Source organism: Ambystoma mexicanum, chromosome 1p (assembly GCF_040938575.1).
Source record: "Ambystoma mexicanum isolate Mex_15411 chromosome 1p, UKY_AmexF1_1, whole genome shotgun sequence".
NCBI classification, from domain to species: domain Eukaryota; kingdom Metazoa; phylum Chordata; class Amphibia; order Caudata; family Ambystomatidae; genus Ambystoma; species Ambystoma mexicanum.
Genome location: NC_090921.1, coordinates 795,964,202 through 795,984,417, shown reverse-complemented (window position 1 = coordinate 795,984,417; position 20,216 = coordinate 795,964,202). Strand labels below are relative to the sequence as shown.

Sequence of the window (20,216 nt, the reverse complement as noted above, 5' to 3'; positions counted from 1 at the left end):
GGTCTTTTGTCTCCCTTTGCAGGTGACCCAGGATACTGACAGGCGTGGCTGAGGTCCAGATGCAGGAGCTGACACGGTGAGCGTCCAGCTGCGAGGAGCAGAACAACGCGAAGCGTGCGTTGCTGATTGGGTGTGGTTTAAATAGCTTTGGAAGAAGTTCCAAGTGTGTATCCTTCCACCGATCAGGTATGTATCCTTCCCCGACCACACCCGGGTGGAAAGTATCCCCACAGGTAAAGTAGTTCCATTCAGGCCTCAAGAGGGCCTGGATGTAGCAGCATGGTCTGCATCAGGTAAGTGCACATTAAAACACTTGAACACATGTCTAGCTTTATGAGCCTGGCGCCTAAGGCGTCAGGACAGGGGTCCAGCATGGGCCTGGCGCCTAAAGCGCCAGGACTGCGTCCAAAGGGCCCCAGCTTGGGCCCGCTGGCACTCCCCTGGGGAAAATGATGCCTACCTCTGGGGTTGCTGGGTCAGACCTGGCTCCTTGGAGGTAGGCATCATGACAGCAATACCTATGAGGACTAGTATGGCTCAGGCTGTGACTAAGGCTCTACTTGGTATCTTTGCCAGAGTAGGGTTTCCTAAGGAAATGATATCCGACAGGGGATCCAATTTTATGTCCCACTACATGCAAGCCATGTGGAAAAACTGTGGTGTCACAAGTTCTCTACAGCCTACCATCCACAGACAAATGGACTGGTAGAGAGGTTTAATCGTACTATGAAGAGCATGATAGGTGCTTTAGAGGAACCCCTTAAAAGAAAGTGGGACCTTCTACTGCCATGCCTTCTCTTTGCTTATAGAGAAGTCCCCCAGGAGGGAGTTGGTTACAGTCCCTTTGGACTTCTACATGGCCATCCAGTCAGAGGTCCCTTGGCCCTGATTAAGGAGGGGTTGGTGAGTGCTCCTTCCCCCAAGCCAGTCAGAGTGACTGACTATGTGATAGGTCTCCAGAGGATAATGTCACACATGATGGCAGAAGCAAGTGATAACTTGAAAGCAGGTCAGGCTCTGGTCAAACATTGGCATGACCAGAAGGCCAACATGGTTGAGTTTACTCAAGACCAGCTGGTACTAGTTATGGTGCCAACAAGGCAGAGGGCCTTGCAGGACAAATGGATAGGACCCTTCAATGTTGTGGGCAAACTTGGAGAGGTGAACTATCTGGTGGACTTAGGCAGACCTAAGGAGGCTCCCAGAGGCTTTCACACCAACTGTTTGAAGGCATATGTCTCGAGACCAGAAGTGGGAGCTTTGCTTCTAGCTTCAGCTCAAGAGGAGGAGGAGAGTGAACCTCTACCTGACCTACTCAGAGGCCAACCTTTGGATGAGAACATAGGAGTCAATCTCTCTTCTAATCTGACATCTGAACAACAGGAGGAGTGCAAGGTTCTGTTAAATCAATTTGCCTCCCTGTTTTCACTTTCACCAGGCTTGATCTCTTGGGGACAGCATGATAGTCTCACTGGTGACTGTTTACCTATGAAAAGCAGAGGTTACAGAATGTCAGAACATGTGAGATCCCACATCAAAGGAGAGGTCAACAAGATGCTTGATCTCGGGGTTATAGAGCCATCTACAAGTCCATGGGTTAGTCCAGTTGTTCTAGTACCAAAGGCAGGATCCAAGACGTTGAGATTCTGTGTGGACTATAGAGCTCTAAATGCAGTCACTAAGACTGATGCCCATCCTTTACCAAGGACAGATGAACTGGTGGATAAACTTGAAACTTGGTGCAGCCAAATACCTCAGTAAATTTGATCGACGTCAGACTATTGGCAAATAGCCCTGACAGACCATGCCAAAGAGAAAACTGCATTTTCAACCCCAGCAGGCCCCTACCAGTTTAAGGTTATGCCATTTGGATTAAAGAATGCAATGTAAAAAGTGAAGACAAAGCTAGTATGGGTGCTAGAGTAGAACTTAGACTAGGTGGGACCAGTCAGTATTAAAAGATCAACATCATTTTTAATAATAAGTCAAAAAAGTTAAAACATATAATTAAATTCAATGGTCCATAATACAGTACTTCACATCCAATATAAAACAAGGAATACGTAACAGGCTATAAGTGCAAGCTAAAACAAATTCACAAGAAAAATATACATATACTCGGTACTTATGGAACAAATAGTGATGTACCAGATTCAATTAGGATTGATGTATCATATATTTATGTCTCTGTGTTTAGTCCAGAGAACTGTCTCTGGACACCCAATGAATTCTGGACAAGTTAAGCTCAAAATGAAGTGTGAGCAAAATGGCACTCCAGCAATTAAAAAAGGGAAGGAAAGACAAGGTTTTACAAAATTAAGCGGCACCAACAAGTAAGTAGGCAAGGCAATCTAGAAAAGGCTTGCTACAATGAGGATTAAAATCAATAGCCCTGGCCAATGTTAATGGTACAGAGCCTTTGCAGAGGATCACACAGTTCAGAGTAGTTTGTGGTTATGTCTTTGCCAAGAGTTCAAAACGAAGCTGGTCGAAGATAACGTTATTAAAAGAGTAGAGAAGGACAAGCCCTCGGATTGGCGAAAGATTTCAAACACTTTCACCGCGGTCGGACGGAACAAACAACCGGGTTAGAACAGTACCTTAAATGAAGAAGAAGGCTGTAGCTGAGGCAGGAGTTCCTGGCAGGTCATGCAGGCTCACGGTTCCTGAAGCGACTGTCGGACTGACACGAAGTAGGAAGACTAGAGGGTCCTGCACTGCCCAGGGAAGAAACCAGCAGCAGAGCAAAGCAACAAATAAAAGGTGCGCTCCTTCAAACCCAAACAGGGTCCGAGCCTCCTGGCTATCCGGTTCACTGCAGAGATGCACAGCAAATTCGACCAGGGAAAGGAGGCCTTGCTTGGTGTTTGGCGAACTGGTTGGTCCCACCAGCTCAAGGGAAGAAGATTCCTTGCAGATCTTCTCTGTCGTCGAAGTTTGGAGATTCGGAAACCCACAGCAGGGCTTCACCAGGAGGTTCAGTCGTGGTAGTGGTCCTCTTCTTTCAGCTTCTCTTCGGTTCTCTCAATCCAGTGGCGACTCTGCCTTCCTAGTCCCAGAGACCTGCTTTTTATGCAGTTTTCCCCCATTCACACAGCCTGGCTGTCAATCACACAGCAGGGTGGCTGTCCTGGCAGGACAGTCACCTACCCAATCAAACCAAAGTGCGACTTGGGTTTCCAAGGGAACCCTGTGCAAGGGGCCCAAAACGCCTCCCTCACATCCTGTCCACCCAGACTCTCAGGCACCTAAGGAGGGCTTCTGTGCAGAAGCCCGCCAAAGGACCACGAACAAAGGAACCAAACATGGTTTGGCGAGTAAAACACGAGAAAGACCTTTACAAAAAGAAATGGCGAATAAACCCAGCCAGAACCAAATAAAAGTAAATGGGATCCAGAGGATTTAAGTTTGAGGCTACTAACTTAGCCTAAAACAGTACCAAGGCTATTTACATAGACCGCGGTAGGAACAATATGGTAGATACCACTGCCACCAGCCTAATCTTAAAGAAAGGGGAACAAAATGATGTTCCATGAGAGACAGACAAAAAGGGATAGCTATTAACCCTTTCCAGTACTCTATGGAAGATAGTTTGTAATGGGTCTGTGAACTTCAAAAGACTAATAAAGTCAATGGCAACTTTACATGTTCTGAAAGACAGTAGACAGTTCCAGAATATGGAGTTTAGAGTGGGAAGTCTGAAAAAGACAACTCTGTGTCACTGCACTAAAGGTGCGGTGTGACACACAGTAAAAAGATGATGCCTATGGAATAGGTGAAGCTCCACAGTCTATGAACACAAAAAATGTTAAACACATAGCAAAACACATGTAAGAGTGGGAAAAAAGGCTCACACTCTTATCAGGTGAAAAAAAGAATCATAGAAATCCACCAAAGCTTCTGAGGGACTCAGCAGGTAAGGGCAATTAGCCATTCTGGAGAATAATCCTAACAGACTTGATGTTCCTAAATGGCAAATATCTATGGTGAATGCTTTGAACAGTATTCACTTCAGAAAAGAGAGTCTGGGGTTGATGAAGGGCTCTGGGAAATTTGCCATTTTACATCTCCAGGTAGCAAATCAGACAGATGGCTGTAATACCTGATAGCCAGAGCCCATCTAAGGATGAAATAATGTGTACTCAATGTGACCTTTTCACAGGGAATAGGGGAGAGATTGGATGCTGTGATAAATAGGTGCATTTTGAAGAGTATGAAAAGTATCAAAGCATTTAAATACTGTTTGAAAGGCAGGAGCCAGTCTCCGGTGGGAGCAAGCCAGGAAAGAAGATGACTTGATGTGTAGTTGGGTTGAGAATCTAAAAGTTACACTGGGTTTGGTATAGCTGTCATTTGTGTCTTTTACAAAAGTAGAGCTGAGGCTGAGGATGGATTGATGGGTAAGGCAAAAGAATGTGAATATAATCTGTTTCCAATGGGAATCCAATGTGGGGGCATTAGAAGTGCCCGAACATGTTTAGTTTGGTTTAGTTTATTTGCTTATATAGCGCGCCAAACCCAGAGGTATCTGGGCGCTTTTACATGAATGTACAACAATTGTTACAAGAGACTTATAACAGAAATTACCTGGACAGGTGAAGACAAAATGTGGCAGAGAAAGTGCAGTGTTAAGCAAGGTAATGGACTTGTGTTACATATATAGGGCCTCATTACACGTTGTGCGGTAAGGGAATAACGGTACCGGTAAGGGATTACCGGTACCACTAAATTCCCTAGCCAATTACAACCCGGACTTGCCGCTATTAGCGGAACCAGTAAGTACGGTGCCACTAATAGCGGCAAGTCCGTGGGCGCGTGACCCCCAGGTCGGAAATAGCGGCATGGCGCTAATAGCATGCCATTACAAGCCATGCGGACATGACAATAGCGGCATGGTAAAGACACAAAAACCCCTTACCGGCATGGCGCTAATACCGGCATCGCGAACCACCCGTAAAGAGACCTGAGCAGTGTTCCCACCTGCCACAGGTGGACACAATCAGCACAGGTGGAGGCAATGGAGACTGGCAGCACAAAAGAGCACACCACAACCCTTCCCACACCCCTTCCCACACCAAGATGGTTCCAATACTAGCAGCATCACATGGGCTGGAGGACATGATTGCAGTGCAGCACCAACAACAACAGGCAGCACAGAGGAGACGCAGGAGGAGGAGGAGTAGGAGGAGGGCAAGACAGGCGCAGCAAGCACCACCAGCGCACCCAGAAATACCACAGAGGCAGCAAACAATTCCCAGGATCCAAGCCAGTCAATTTAACCTAACACCTGAGCAGACACATACCCTGTACTGTCTGGACCAGGATACCATCACCAGCATCGTGGATAAGATACATGACAACATCGTGAGCCTCATAGACATCAGAACTGCAATCCCCCCTCTACTGAAGGTGATGACTGTGCTCCACTTCCTGGTCACAGGCTCCTAGCAGCATACTGTGGGGCAGATGCATGGCATCTCACAACCAGTATTCTCACGCACACTGAACCAGGTACTCGATGCCCTCCCGAAGCTTGCACATGAACACATATTCCTGCCACGGACTGGCCAGGAGATCGCAAACACCAAAAGTTGCCTTCTATTCACTGGCAGGCATCCCAAGTAGCATCAGGGCCATCGACTGTACCCATGTGGAATTGGTGGTCCCACATCACAATGAAGTAGTGTACCGAAACAGAAAATAATTCCACTCCATCATTGTCATAATGGCATGTGACGCAAACAAGATAATCACACATTGTTGTGCCAGATATCCCGGATGAACCCATGATTCAATGGTCCTGCAGAACTCAACCATACCACGCAACATGGAGGGACAAGCCGGACAACGATCGTGGCAACTTGGTGAGTAGCAGGGCATGCACATGGCGGTGTGATTGGGGGGTGGAGAGATACATACTCCAACTGGGTTTTGACTGTCGTGCGTAGGACAAATGGACATACAGATGTACGCCAATGTCCATCAGGGAAGGCCACAATGTACTTGAGAAGACACCACATGCAATTTGAAGCTGCCCAACATTGAAAAAAATCCATCTTTCAAAAGATCACACACCCATCCACACCCATATTGCACATCATGCCACACCACATAATACACAAATCAGCAACATGCCGTCAAGACAGTCATACAGAATTAGGGCACCACAACATCAATACAGCAATGTGCCCTTGAATGCATGCAAAGGGATCACCCCTAGCCATAGCATCGGACCAAACACCTATAGCACCACTGAAGTGATGCTTCACAGCATGGCAACATGGATGTCGGAATGGCAGTACACTGGCAGTGTGGTACTATATTTGCCTGGGCCCAGGGACACCTGAGACCTGGCCTCACCCAGGACATTTCTATTACTGTCGGAGGCACGATTCGGGCATGCCCACTTGCATGGTCGAGCTCAGCTTTGCACATTGCAGTCACGCAGTTCGTCTGCATGCATGCAAAGACGATTTGTGTGACATGTACAGGCCGCACCAGAGGTGACCGGTAACAGGTACCCATTCTTCACCCCATACAGGCGACGCCGCCTATCCCCTGAGGAGGTGGCTCCTAACCCCTGTACGAAACCCACAGAACCAGCAGGAAGAGGATTACAATATTGCACATACCCGTACCCGCGTCGTGATAGAGCAGGCATTTGGCCTTTCGAAGACACAGCTGTGGTGCCTAAGTGGGCCGGTTGAGGCTCTCCTGTACGGCCATGACAAAGTGCCGAAGATAACCATGGCATGTGTAATGCAGCACAAAATGTGCATCAGACGGAATGTGCCTATGCCACCTGACATTGACATGCAACCACCAGATGAGGATGATGTTGATGGGGATGAGGATGGGTGAAATGGTCCGCCAGGACGTGCAAGAGGCGATGGCCAGGAGGGACACGATGTGCGTCAGCATGTGATGAATCAAATTTTATGAGATACAAGGGAGAACTATTATGGACGGAGATGGGTATTGTTGCCCTGATGCATGTGGTGAGGCCCACAAAGGACCCTCTCCCCAATAAAGTACACATACACAATGATGAAGACCGAGCCTGTGTTTCAACTTCTCAACAGTGTATTGTGATCAGAATGTGAACAAAACGTGCATGGCCCCAACTGTGCAAACGACCTTTCCCCCCTCCCCCACAACACTCCCAAAAACACCCTTTCCCCCCTCCCCCACAACACTCCCAAAAACACCCTTTCCCCCCTCCCCCCACAACACTCCCAAAAACACCCCCCCCCACAACACCCCCATGTGAGCCTTATAGAGTGTACGTGTCCTGCTCCACATGTGCCACCTAGTTCTTGCTGGCCCTAATCCTCAGTGCCTTCGCCGCCATTGGGTGGTTGGAATGCCGTGCGCCTCAAGTTGCGCAGAAAGCGGCGCAGGGGGCTTGTTTGCCGGGAACTCGCAGAGGAGGAGTTACCCGGTTGATCCTGTGTCGGGGGTGGGTATTGCCGCTCAATGGCGTCCGCAATACGTGTCATGGCCTGCCTGAGTTGGGCCATTTCCTCGCAAATCCTGTTCGTGCAGGCCTCCATGCCCTCCCTTGTCTGGCTTGCATACATACTGAGGTCATCCCTCAGACGGGCTGCCTCGGCCACATGCTGCCCAACTAGCGCAGTGATTTCTACCTGCCTCTGGCTGATGGATGCAAGGTCATGTTGCGTGCTACGAGCTGTTGGGGTGGCTGCTGCGCCCTGGTCCATGCCTCTGGCATCAGGTGAGGACACCTGAGGGCTCCATGCCCCTTCCACAGTGTGGGTGGCTGATCCTCCATGGCTACCTGATCCTGATGATGGCCCTGGGCTGGGCTCAATGGACCCTGTTGGGCTGGGGGTCTGGCTTCGATCCAGAACATCAATTGCCTCCTGCTCATCCGAAAGTGGTGCGGTGGCTGCTGCCTCACCAGTTGACTGGTGGCAGCAGAGTGCGTGCCCTCCGTGCTGGTTTCACATGTAATGGGACACACTGCCGTGGGTGCAACAATAGCAGCAGCCGCGGCCTCAGGCTGCGTCGAACTGGTGCTCTTGCTGCCTTTGGCCCTCTGCTGCTGAACACTCCTCCCGGTTCCCCTTGAGGTGGTGGCGGTGTCCTCTGTCTCATTTCTCCTGGGTTTTTTGTTGCTGGGGGAGCAGGTGTCGCAGTGTGTGGGTCTTCAGTGTCTGTCTGTGATCCAGTAGGGGTCAAAAATAGGGAATATCATCGTTTAGGGTTCAACGTGCCTTATGCAGAATGTTTACGTCATGCCTCTCTATGCATTGGGGACTCTTTATTTTGGATTCCGGTAATGGGGATGTCGGGTGGGTCATGCATTGATGGGTCTGTGTTGCACGTGTATGTGGTGATGCATGCATGTATGTTTGTGGCTGGATCCATGGCCTGAATATGGACACATATTTGGGGGGCCCCTCACCCTTCACTGTGCATTGTTTGATGTATACACTCACCTCCATCGGATGAAGTGGCCACACCATGCTCCATGTCTCCAACACCCTCTACCGATTCCACACCAATGTGGAGGCACAGGTCTCCTCCCACTCCCAGAGTTTCAGAGGGGAATCGGCGCCACCTCCTGTGCCCATTGCCAGCTTGCGATTCACTGACAGTATGTTTCTGACACGGACCCGGGGGTCGTCCCACCTCTTACGGCAGTCCTTGACTGTGCGGGTGGTGCCGCCCAACGCACTGACTTTGTGGGCAACCTCTGCCCAGATGGCCTTTTTCTTGAGGAGGGTCTCCCGCCGCATGTCATTGCTGAAGACAACATTGGCATTTGCCGCAAGTGTCTCAGTGAGCATGATCAGCTCCTCATTGCTGAATTTTTCTTTTCGCTGGCGATCAGCAGCTTTTTTCACGGCCTTGGGCATCTTCGGGCTATCCGGGATGAATTTGTGTTTGAGATTCCTGGAAAGAGGTCCTGGATGCAGAGGATGGCAATGGATTGTGTTTTTAAAGATGGCCGCCGTGCTCTTTCCCGTTCCTGTGCGATGACGCTATTTCCGGTTCCGCTTTTTAACGGTGACTGCTCAGGGCTCGGGGGGCTTGTTGGTCTTTGGGTGATGGTTGCCTGGTGTCTTGGATCTCAAAAGAGATGACATTATGATCTGACCAAGCACACAGAGAGTTTGAGAGAATGCTTGCATTGCAATTGAGATCTGCTACCCAGTCTAAAGTTCTGCCTTTGCAGTGAGTTGGATACGAGATACACAGTAAGAATCCCAATTCTGTGATGGCGTTTTCTAAGGCTATGGCATTTGTGTCTAGACTGTCATGCAGGCCTAGATTTAGATCACCCAAAAGCGCCTTTGCAGTGAGTTGGATACGAGATACACAGTAAGAATCCCAATTCTGTGATGGCATTTTCTAAGGCTATGGCATTTGTGTCTAGACTGTCATGCAGGCCTAGATTTAGATCACCCAAAAGCATGACTTGGGAGCTAGGTCTGGTGTTCTGGGAGAGTAGGTGGGTGATGTCTTCCTCAAAGGAGGAGATGGGGCCAGGTGGTCTGTACAGGATGTGGATGAGAAGGGGCAGGCATGGGCATGGATACTTCTATTTACTCAGGGGTGTTCGTGTGGAGGCGATTAATGTTAATTGGTGTGGAATTAGGCAAAAGGAGCGTGTATCAAGTAGAACTCTTGGTGGTGATACGGGAGCCGAGTCTCTCATTCCTGCGGGTGGTAGAACATGGCAAATCCAGGGTAGGTTTTAAGAAAGTGTGCTGAAGCCGTTGACTCAGAATAGAGGAGTAAAGGCAGCTCTCAGGGACTGAAGTGTTTGATATCTGTACTTGTCTAGGCAAGAAGGAGGGTAGATGTTTTTTAGACACAGTAACATTGAGGGGGGGTAGTAGTGTAGCCACTGGGCAGATGAACACCGGCAAGTTTGCCATATGTATAAAGAATGAGCTTACTATTTGCGCAGTACTTAGAATAAGGCGTGCTAGTGGGAGATAGAGGGCTCAGAGACTGGGGAGTTCGTTCAGTCAGATGGCAGGGCAGATATGAGTCTGGCAGATCTGTATCTGCACCTATTGAATCACAAGCTGAGTGAGGCTGCAGGGCATGCCATGTCTATGTGTCTAGTTGGGCAGGAATGCACTTTAAGCTAACAAGCGTACATTAGCGATTTTCACTGGCTAACACGCATAAAGTCAAACATTGAAATTATATGTGATAGCATGTGGAAATATTCGAATAATATGATTTGAGTTAACAACTGTGCAACAGCATGTAGCATGCGCTAGGTACACATACGGGATATACAAAGTCATATCTAGTCAGGCAGGAATGCACTTTTAACTGACAGGCATACATCCACGAGTTTAAAAGATTAACATGCATACAATCGAACAATGAAGTTTTACGTGATAACATGTGGTAATATTCAAATAAAATGATTTGAGTTAACAGGCGTACAACCGCATGTAACATGCGCTAGGTAGGCTACAGGATATACAAGGTCTACGTGTGTACTTATGGCTGGAATGCACTTTTAACTAAGAAGCATACATCAGCGATTTTCAAACACGCATTCTGCCATAACTATGGCAGTGATTCTTTACGTAATATCATGCGGTGGTGGTGAAATAGAGAAATTTGAGTTGAACCGACTTTAAAGTACACGAAAGCATGAGATGCTCGAAGCAGGAAATAACAGAAGGGTGATTAGTCGGCATATAGCAGGAAATCGGGAGAGGTCCAAAAAGGCTAGCTAGGGCAAGTGATTTATAATACCTTACTTCAAGTTGCAGTTGTGTCAGTGCTGACGAGTGTAGGAAAGAACAATAAGACAGTTGAAATATAACGTGCCCCGGGGTCCTGGCGCACGGAGAAGCACAGACAGGATCTTGCCTTCGGTTAGCGCCTTAGCTGTTGGGCCGGCTTCCGCCTCTGGCGATAAGGCAAGCCTATAGGCTTTGTCGTCAGTGGATGCTAGGCAACCGGACCTAACAAAAAATGCTCTCTGTTGCGGCGGCCATCTTGGGGAAGCCTGGCACATGGTGGTGGACACAGGAGGGAAAGCCCGTGCAGGCAGCTTATTTTAACGGCGGTTTCACTGGGTACTTCAGGGGTGGCTGGCTGCCTGTAAGTACTAGCTGCCTACCGAAATTCGGAGTGATCGATGTGGTAGCCGGATTGCTTCTGAAGTCAGCGCTGCTAGTGATGGGGATCACACGGTCTGGCTGCTCCTGGAAATGGCATTCTTTGCAGATTGTAGTTGCTCCAGCAGCTACTAGTTAGAGAGGGCTCATGCCCTGGCTGGGGTTGGTTTCGAAGTGGGCACAGACAGTATCTGGCCTTCGGTTAGGGCCTTAGGTCTTTTTCTTCTTCTAAATTACGGAATGCGTGGGCGGACCCACGCAGGCGCTTCCCCATCCAATAGGATGATGTGCACCTACCCCCACCATTCATACACATTGCCCTCACAATCTCATAACTCCTCCCACCGCCCAGTCTGCCTCACAAAATCCAACAACACACTGCTCCTCCTCCTGCCTCTCACCCCGTCACTTCCCAGCAAAGCCTTCCCACTCAGCTCAGCCACACCCAGCGCATCCAAACTCTCATCAATTTGCTCTCCTCAACATCTCTCTCACACCTAAGCAGAAAATGTCCCACAATCTCAGGCACCCCACATACTGCACAGTCCCTCGACTCACGCTTCCCCACTCGATATAGACAGTCATTCAGCCCCATATGTCCTATTCTCAACCGATTCAGCATCACCTCCTCCCCCCTCCTCCATTCCAGACTCCCCGCATCCACCTTCACCGACACTTTCCCACGGACACCAAACATCCACCTGCCCTTCACCCCACTCCTCCACCTCTCCTGCCACTCATCCATGACCCGTCTCACCACCACAGCCTTCACCTCATCCACACTCAAAGGCAACCTCACATCAACCGCTCCCCTCCTCATACCTTCACCCGCCGCCAGATCCACCAACTCATTACCCAAAATGCCACTATGACTGGGGACCCACGCCAACTCCAAATCCATTTCCCCACGCACACACCGATCAATCTTCCTCCTGATGTCCAAAATCACATCCTTCCTATCACCATCCCCTGCCACAATTGCCTGCAACCCACTCAATGAATCTGATAACACCACCACTTTCACATACCCCAACTCGCACACCCTATCAATCGCCAATGCAATCTCCACCAACTCAGCCATACAAATAGACACATCATTCGTCAGTCGCCCCACTTTATACTCCCCAGTGCTTTCCAGATAACATGCCATACCCACTCTCCCAGACACAGGATCTTTCGAACCATCCGTGAACACCTTACATCCTTCCTTCCCTGCCACATACGCCTGACCCAAAACCTTGATCTCACCCCGCAAACCCTGCTTCTTCGACACCACATTCGCCAACTCCAAACACACCTTTGGAGACCCCATCATCCACTTCGGCCATCTCATCAAATCCGTGTCCGTCACAGCCAACAACTCGCCCACACCCCACTGCACCCCCTTCTCCCACATGTGAAACCCCAAAGTGCCCCCCTTCCTCCTACACCGGTCCCTGTAGTAGTCAAACCTCCAATTATACTTCAAACATACACGCACCGGATGAGCCACACTCTTCGCACTGCACTTCACCCACCACCTCATATTCAACGCATCCCTCCTCAACCCCAACGGCATCTCCCCCAGGTCTTAGGTGTTGAGCCGGCTTCCGCCTCCAGCGATTAGGCAAACCTATAGGCTGGTTCGTCGTCGGCGGTTGCTAGGCAACCAGACCTAACAAAAAATGTTCTCTGTTGCAGCGGCCATCTTGGGGAAGCCTCCCTCGCACACGCTGGTGGACACAGGAGGGCAAGTCCACGCAGTGTGAGTGTAGGCAGCTGATTTTAACGGTGGTTTCACTGGGTACTTCAGGGGTGGGCTCCCTGTAAGTAGTAGCTGCCTACCGAATCCGAAGTGATCAATGTGGTAGTCGGATTACTTTTTAAATTGGTTACTGCTAGTGATGGGGATCACGCTGTCTGGCTGCTCCTGGAAATGGCGGTCTTTGCAGATTATAGCTGCTCCTGCAGCTACTAGGTACAGAGGGATCCTGCCCTGGCTGAGGTTGGTTCGCTCATGCTCATGTCGAGACCATTACTGTGATGTTTCTAAGACCTGAAGTTTGTTGACATATCAATCTTTCATGCTGCAGTCAAGGGTGGACTGGGTACCAATGTGGCCCTGGAAATATTTTTTTTTCAACTGTCTCCATATTGCACTGTATGAGCAAATTAATAAAAAAAAGGGGTCCAAATAATAAATCTGAAGGCACAATTGTCCCAATATTCGGATTACAAGGTAGTTATATCTAACAAAACAATGGCATGCAACATTTGTTAAGAGTGAGAAATAAGTTTCTCGAAGCCTTAGAATAAAGTCTTAGCTTGAGAGAGAAAGTAAAAGGAGTTTTAAAAAACAGGCCCCCAACTTCAAAGGTCTGTGGTGTAGAGGTCCATTGGGAAATCTCAGCAGTTTCCTGTAGGCCAAACCACCACTGGCTGGAGTACAGATCATTAAAGGAATGTAAGCCTATGAGAAAGATGCAGTTGAAAATCGTGATACTTTCAGTAATGGAGTAAATGAGGAGAGCTGTGTAAAATTCCTTAAGTCTGGACATGGTAATTCTTTATGGATTTTGTTCTTGAAGAGACAAGGCAATAGGCTGCTAAATTGCAGGTCTCTGGGGATACATACCTACACACAGTGCTAACAGTCACCTAGTGATGCCACAATGTACAGATTCAAGGCTCTTGGCTCAGGCATGTTCTTCTGCTGCTGTGAGAGTGGACCTCTCCGATAATGGACATCCACACGGCTCTGTGCTGTCTTCTTGCTTTTCTCAAAGCTCCATTATTGAGGCTCCAAAATCCATTGTTGTCTCTTACTCCCCATAAGTAGGGAAGGACCCTCAACCCCTAAATATGTGGTCTGTTGGCTATTGATAATATAATGTGTACAAGATTTACTAACCAGGGAATGAATGTGCTAGAAGAAGTCACCAAAATAATGGACGTAAACATACAGATAACCGTAAAGCCAAAGTAGCAGAGAAAGTCCAACGCATTTGATGAGCTATTATTAGGTCCGTCCAAAGTGGCGACATAATGATTATTCTGGTGGTCACAATCAAAGTCAAAATATTGGATCTCTAACAGGGACCCAATGCGATAACTGCAGCCATAGAGAGAAAGTGAATTATAGGGTTACACAATAGGAGGAACAAACACATGTATCATAACAATATTCTGAAACCTCATATTGTGACAGAGAATATGAATTGGTGACATCAAGCTAGACTATAGCCCAAGTTGGTCTCAAAATTGTGTCATCAGTCAGACTCTCTCTGGAAATCAAAGTGAACAACAGAAATATAAAGAAATTAGCACCACTCCAGGGATATACCCGAAACTTCTGTTTGGGCAATAAACTACTGAATGGTCAAAATATTAGTTAAAATGACACTTACCAAACTGATAAAGGACAGTCCTAATATGTGCTCTTCCTTTGGGCTACAAAATGGAATGAGATATTAACTTTCTCTCTGTATGTGTGGAGATAGCTATTCAAAGTAAAAGACAAAGACCCATCCGGTATGGCTAGAAGCTGTCCTGGAGACGCTAAGAAAAGGAAAATTAGGAGGTAATCCCTGTAGTATGCTATTCAACTAACATAAACAATGTCTAGGTGATTAGTAATAAGTCGAAATGATACTGCTCAGACTGCGCAATTCGTTTTTAATATATTTTTTTGTATACCTTTACTGATTATGCCCTTTTGGTTTACACGTGTTTCGGCCTTGGGGCCTTTTTCAAAACAGGACATAAACTGAATAATCAAATACAATGCGTGACAAATGAATGTATGTGTGCAAGACAGACAATAAAGGGGGTTGGAGCAGGGTAGGAGTGTTAGGTTTTGAAAAATAGGAAATCAAATACAAATAGGAATTAGTATCAAATGTATTTGATTATTCAGTTTATGTCCAGTTTTGCAAAAGGCCCCAACGCCGAAACACGGTTAAACCAAACAGGCATAATCAGTAACACTGTACAAAATAATATATAAAAAATAAGAAAAGAATGGCGCAGTCTGAGCAATGCCATTTCGACTTATTTCCTATCTATGGAGGAGGGGGCTCACTCCCATGAAACTCTCCATGCGACACACTTTGCAATCAGACAGTTTCACTGATCCTAAACCCAGTCACAGTGGGAATCTCCTTGAATACCCCATATCCACTGTTAATGTCTAGGTAATGTTTATGGTAGAGGACTCATTTAACCCTATGACTACACCATGAAGAGACATACAGCAATAGCCCTGGTCACAGGTGAGGAACAAGTCGGATTTCTCCTTGGCTTCATGAGGGCAGCTTCCCAGTCAGATAAGTCTAAAATGAACACTCTGACAACCATTTACATTGTGTGCAGGGCTGGACTGATGCACAATGACTGTATCTGGGACAGGCTTCTTCTCAGAGACTCCAGTACCGATGGGTGGGTGTGGTTAGAACATGTTACTTTTTATTTGCAGCATGTGATATTGCCTGCCAGGAAACAAACCATCTATCAGTATAATGAACTATAGAAACAAAGCAGTAAAATGTGCTTGGCAGGCAGCTTATGCATGTTAACCATAATGCCACATAACACTAGATGTACCAAAAATTGGATCACAAAGTATTTGTATAGTGCAGCATTTGCTATTTGCATGGCCTATCAGAGCTGATGGCTATCTGGGTGAACATCTCACCAGGGATTTCAGATCCACGTTAAGGATCGGGAAATGCAGGTGGACATTACCCCCCGTCAGTACAGCGTGTGCTACTTTGCGCGAGGCTGGTAGAGTTATGGATCGATTTCGAATACATAGGATTTATCTGAACAGTGTAATGAAGTCCCCTGCCTGTGCCTAAGGAAGAGGTTGAATTGGACAATGGGGCCAGGCACCACAGCCAACCAATTTAAGCTGGGTTTGGAGGAGGCAAATAGGAAATCAACTAGTCTAGCCCACCTCTCCTCAGACCTAAAGAATGGGAACGTCACAAATTCCATATGACCAACATCTGAAATGCTTTTTCCTGAACTTGTGGATGTTCCATGACTGTAAGCTCAGTAGTATTCCAGTGAAATAACTTCATAGCTGCTACTTCCGCTCAGAATCACTTGGAGACAAAACTTCACACCACTACAGGAACCCTCCCCATGGTCATCTGCCGAAGCAGTATGCTCAATTTACGAAATGACAGCTCGCCGTCGGACATAGAACTGCTCTGCTGCCGGCCCGTAAACCAAAGTCAATTCAAGATGGTGTATCAACCCCAAAAGGGCTCAGTCCGTGTTGCTGCATCTCAGCTCGGTGGCAGGCCTGTGTGCATAAAATCTGCAGCAATTATGTTCTGACCAGTCCAATACAACTGTCATGACTATGTAGAGCAAACTCTCTGGCACATCAGACTACCACAGGGGCGGGTCTAACTGCACATATAATAAGATCGTTTTTGGGAGACCTGGTGGCTGATAGATGGTGGCACTTAAAGAGTGTAGATCAGAAGCAGGCAGCATAAGTTAGATAAGGCTTGAAAGAGGAGGTTGGAATGAAATTGAAGAAAAAGTCTGAAGACTGATGAAAGAGGTTGGAGGGAGATTGAAGGAGGAGGTTGGGGAAGAGATTAGAGGAGAAGGTTGGAGAGAGAGAGTGAAGAAGGAGGTTTGGAAAATACTTGAAGAAGATTGGACAGGCATCAGGAAGAGGCGGAATGAGAAAGCTAACGTTCATTGGAAGATGTGGAGGAGTGTAAGACAAGTCATTCGAGGGGGGACGCCAGCAGATGAGGAGGTTGTATGAACAAGATTGTGGTGTAATGTCAAGGAGGTTAAAAAGGAGAGTAGGAGAGAAAGTGAGGAGAAGCCGCAGATTCCATTAGAACCCCTTTAGGAATGAACATGTGGTGAGCTGTCGAGGAGGTAGATGTAGAGGGGAGGTGAGAAGCAATGCCAGAACCCTAAGAGATGGAGGTGGTGAGACAGCTCAGGAATAAAAGCCTAACTTATGGAAAGGCCTGTGCTCCTGGTATAAGTTGTGAGGCCAACCAAAGCCTCACGATAACTGGCCTTTCTAGCATTGTGAAGTGAGCTACAGGAGTTGGCATATGTGTGGCATATTCAAGCAGAACACCACCCAGAATCCAAATGCCAAGAAAGAAGACCAGGGACACTTAAAACCCGAGGAGTGTGAGTAATTTTCTTATACACCCTCTGGAGACGAGAGAAAGCTTAAAAGGACAAGGGAGATTTTGTTAAGCTTGTTTCAAGAAGAAGCCATCCGGGGACTATTGTTCTGTTTTGCTTTACGGTATCACCATCAGGTTTCCACTTTTATAAATATCCCAAATAAAACTTGCTTAAACTTGATCCTGCCGTATAGCTTTTGTGTTGATTTCACTTGGCTTTGTGACAGCAAACTATCCTGATTGGCTTTGAGTCATGTTTTAAAGGTAAGGTTCCACCAGAAGTCATGAGGTTTTCATAGAGCGGTCACCAAGCATCCCCGGTTTGTGTCCACTGGATGGAAATACTGTAGTTTTGACTGATATGATCATGATTTTTACTTTTCTAATGGTTCTCTGAAACCTCCTCATGTCATGAATATTCTGTGTGTTCCTCAAGCCCCAAGGACCCACTTCCAATTGCACAACAAGTTGGTCCGCAGCTCAGAATGCATCACCCACAAAATTGCTTACATATTTGAACATTAGCGTTGCAGTAAATACCAGTGGTTTGGAGATGAACACAATGCAGTACAAGTAGGTGGTGTACATTGTGAGTGATCCAATAGCTTTACATAAGATGGGCTCTTTTTTTCTGAACTTGGCACTGCTTCTCCCTCCCCCCTCTAAGTCTACCTCCCCATTCTGTCTTTTACATTGCTTCTCTGAAATCTACTCATGTAATGAATATTCTGTGCGTCTTGTCCCCAACCAAAACTTCCCTGTCTTTATGTTACCAGTCCCATCTGACAACAAGTAGGTCATAAGCTCGAAATGGATCAACCACAGCATTATGTACATATATTGCATTATGCAGCATGGTATGCAAACAAAAAATAATCTGTGCAATTGAATTGTATACGTTACGTACAGACACTGTATCCGCTGATCTGCTGTGGACTGCTGAATTGGCTGTCGGCAGTGCTTGTGACACACATGAACACTATGTGGTGAGAATGGTCCCCTTCTCCAAGCTTCAGCCGACAGACGAACCGCTGCATGCTACTAATGTAGGAGCATGGCTCGGTGTTGGGTTCTTTGTTAAACCTTTGAAAAAAAAATAATAATTAAGGAGTACCGATCATTGTGCTGAGGAACCACCTTCCTTAGCTCAGAGGCAATCACTAAAGAGTGCTTGATTCCCCACTGGTATTCCTATCAAAAACTGCACACTTCTTTTTTTTCTCAATTTACTTAAAACTAAAATCACAGCAAATGTCTACCAATTGAGAATGTACTTAATTAAATGTATGTATAGGGGTCAATGGGAATGGGGAAGGCACTAATAACGGTACCGCAAATTGCGGTACCGTTATTAGCTCCAGAGTCCCTTTGCGGCTCCCCGTCCTTAACGCCTGGAAAAACCAGGCGTTAAGGGAGGACCGGCAAAGGGAACTCGTAGTAGGGCGGTAAGGGATTACCGGCACCGGTGCCCTTACCAGTGCCGGTAATCCCTTACCGCCCGCCTCGTAATGAGGCCCATTGTACATACGTATGCCTAGTGGCAAAATTAAGCCTCTTTTTAGGGTGCTTATATACATGTCAAGGTCACTTAATCTATTAAGGAACTGCTGGGCAAGCCAATTGTTTCCGCCAAGTAGTGACTCAGATACTAGATGTCTTTAAGGGAGGACAGGCAAATATAAGGGTTAATAAGTATCATCCAAACGTTGTTGCAGCAACATTATCAACATGCAACAAGAGTCCCCATTAACCCCATTTATATATAGAAATGTATGGGTTTAAAATGAAACCCTTAGTGAGCCAAAAATGGACTGGGGTGGGTCAGGAATGGAGAACATCCAGCATCCCTTCCAGAGGTCAGTGCGTGCCATGTTTGCACAGAGAATGTGAACAGGTCTACTGCATATCTATGCATTCTACACATCTATGCATTTAGACAGAACATGTCCACCATACACACATTTTGCATAAAGGAAAGACCCAAGGAAAGTTCTCTCAGATCCTGCGGAATGCACCCTGAAAATGTAAGACTGTCTATCTCTAATTATGAAAGCACTTCAGTTGCTCTCCATCAAAGAGGCGCTCAGCTAAAAGGTTTCAATGCAGCCAGGTGTGAAGTTGTGCCTTTAATGTGCAGTAATCTTGAGCAGTAAATAACAGGTAAGGGACGAGATCAAAGCCACCAAACAGGAGCTAGTTGGATATTTTGGATTTTTATCGTGAATAGTGTGGTGGGGCTGTGGAAAAAGCAAGAGGGATGAGCAGGGAGTGTGCATCCAGCAAAAATAGATGGTTTGTGTATCCACTGCACCCAGTCCCCGCCCCTTAAGGAGCAGAAGGTCCAGGTTTGGTAGTCACATATCCAGAAGGATGAAGACAGATGAAAGATATTCGTACACCTGAAGGGAATATTGCGGTCTAGGCCTGTCCCGGTGGCAGCGACAGATACTTCTGCATTTTTTGCATCACATTGAGGAACACAATTAGAAGTCCTCATTAAGAAACTAAACCCATGGGTCTGCCCCTATTAATATACTGCGAGTGCCAACACGTAACCCCTGGCATATGCATACTTTACACGTATCTGTAACTTAACAATCAGTACAATAAGACTAATTCCCATTGGAAAACTACTCATAAAACTAAATCTAATCCCCTGCTTGCATTTTGGATTAGTAGCAGCCTATGTGTTTTATGCAGTGTTTTTGTTGATGTATTTTTCCGCTGAGAGCTGTTGCTGGAGAGCAGGGGGTTAAGTTTCTCTCTCTTCCTGGTTTGAGCTGTGACATCATCACATTCCAAAGGTCAGATATTTGAACTGCAGTTGAGTGGTCATCACCATAGAAGGCAGTGTACTAGTGAGAAATTGTGTAATAGGGAGGTAGTATATTTAGTGACAGGTGACTGGACATATTACATGGTTTATACTGACAGGATCTGAGAG

The 20,216-nt window shown here is 47.0% G+C and overlaps 1 protein-coding gene across 3 annotated transcripts in view; it reads right to left on the bottom strand.

Moving 5' to 3' along the window:
• IL6R (interleukin 6 receptor) overlaps positions 1-20,216 on the bottom strand; it is a 315,341-nt gene that overhangs the window by 187,256 nt on the left and 107,869 nt on the right. For all 3 annotated transcript variants that reach the window (XM_069651956.1, XM_069651960.1, XM_069651969.1), the window contains one exon: positions 18,180-18,355. In XM_069651956.1, the coding sequence (XP_069508057.1) occupies positions 18,180-18,355 (176 nt within the window). The remainder of the gene's footprint in view (positions 1-18,179; positions 18,356-20,216) is intronic.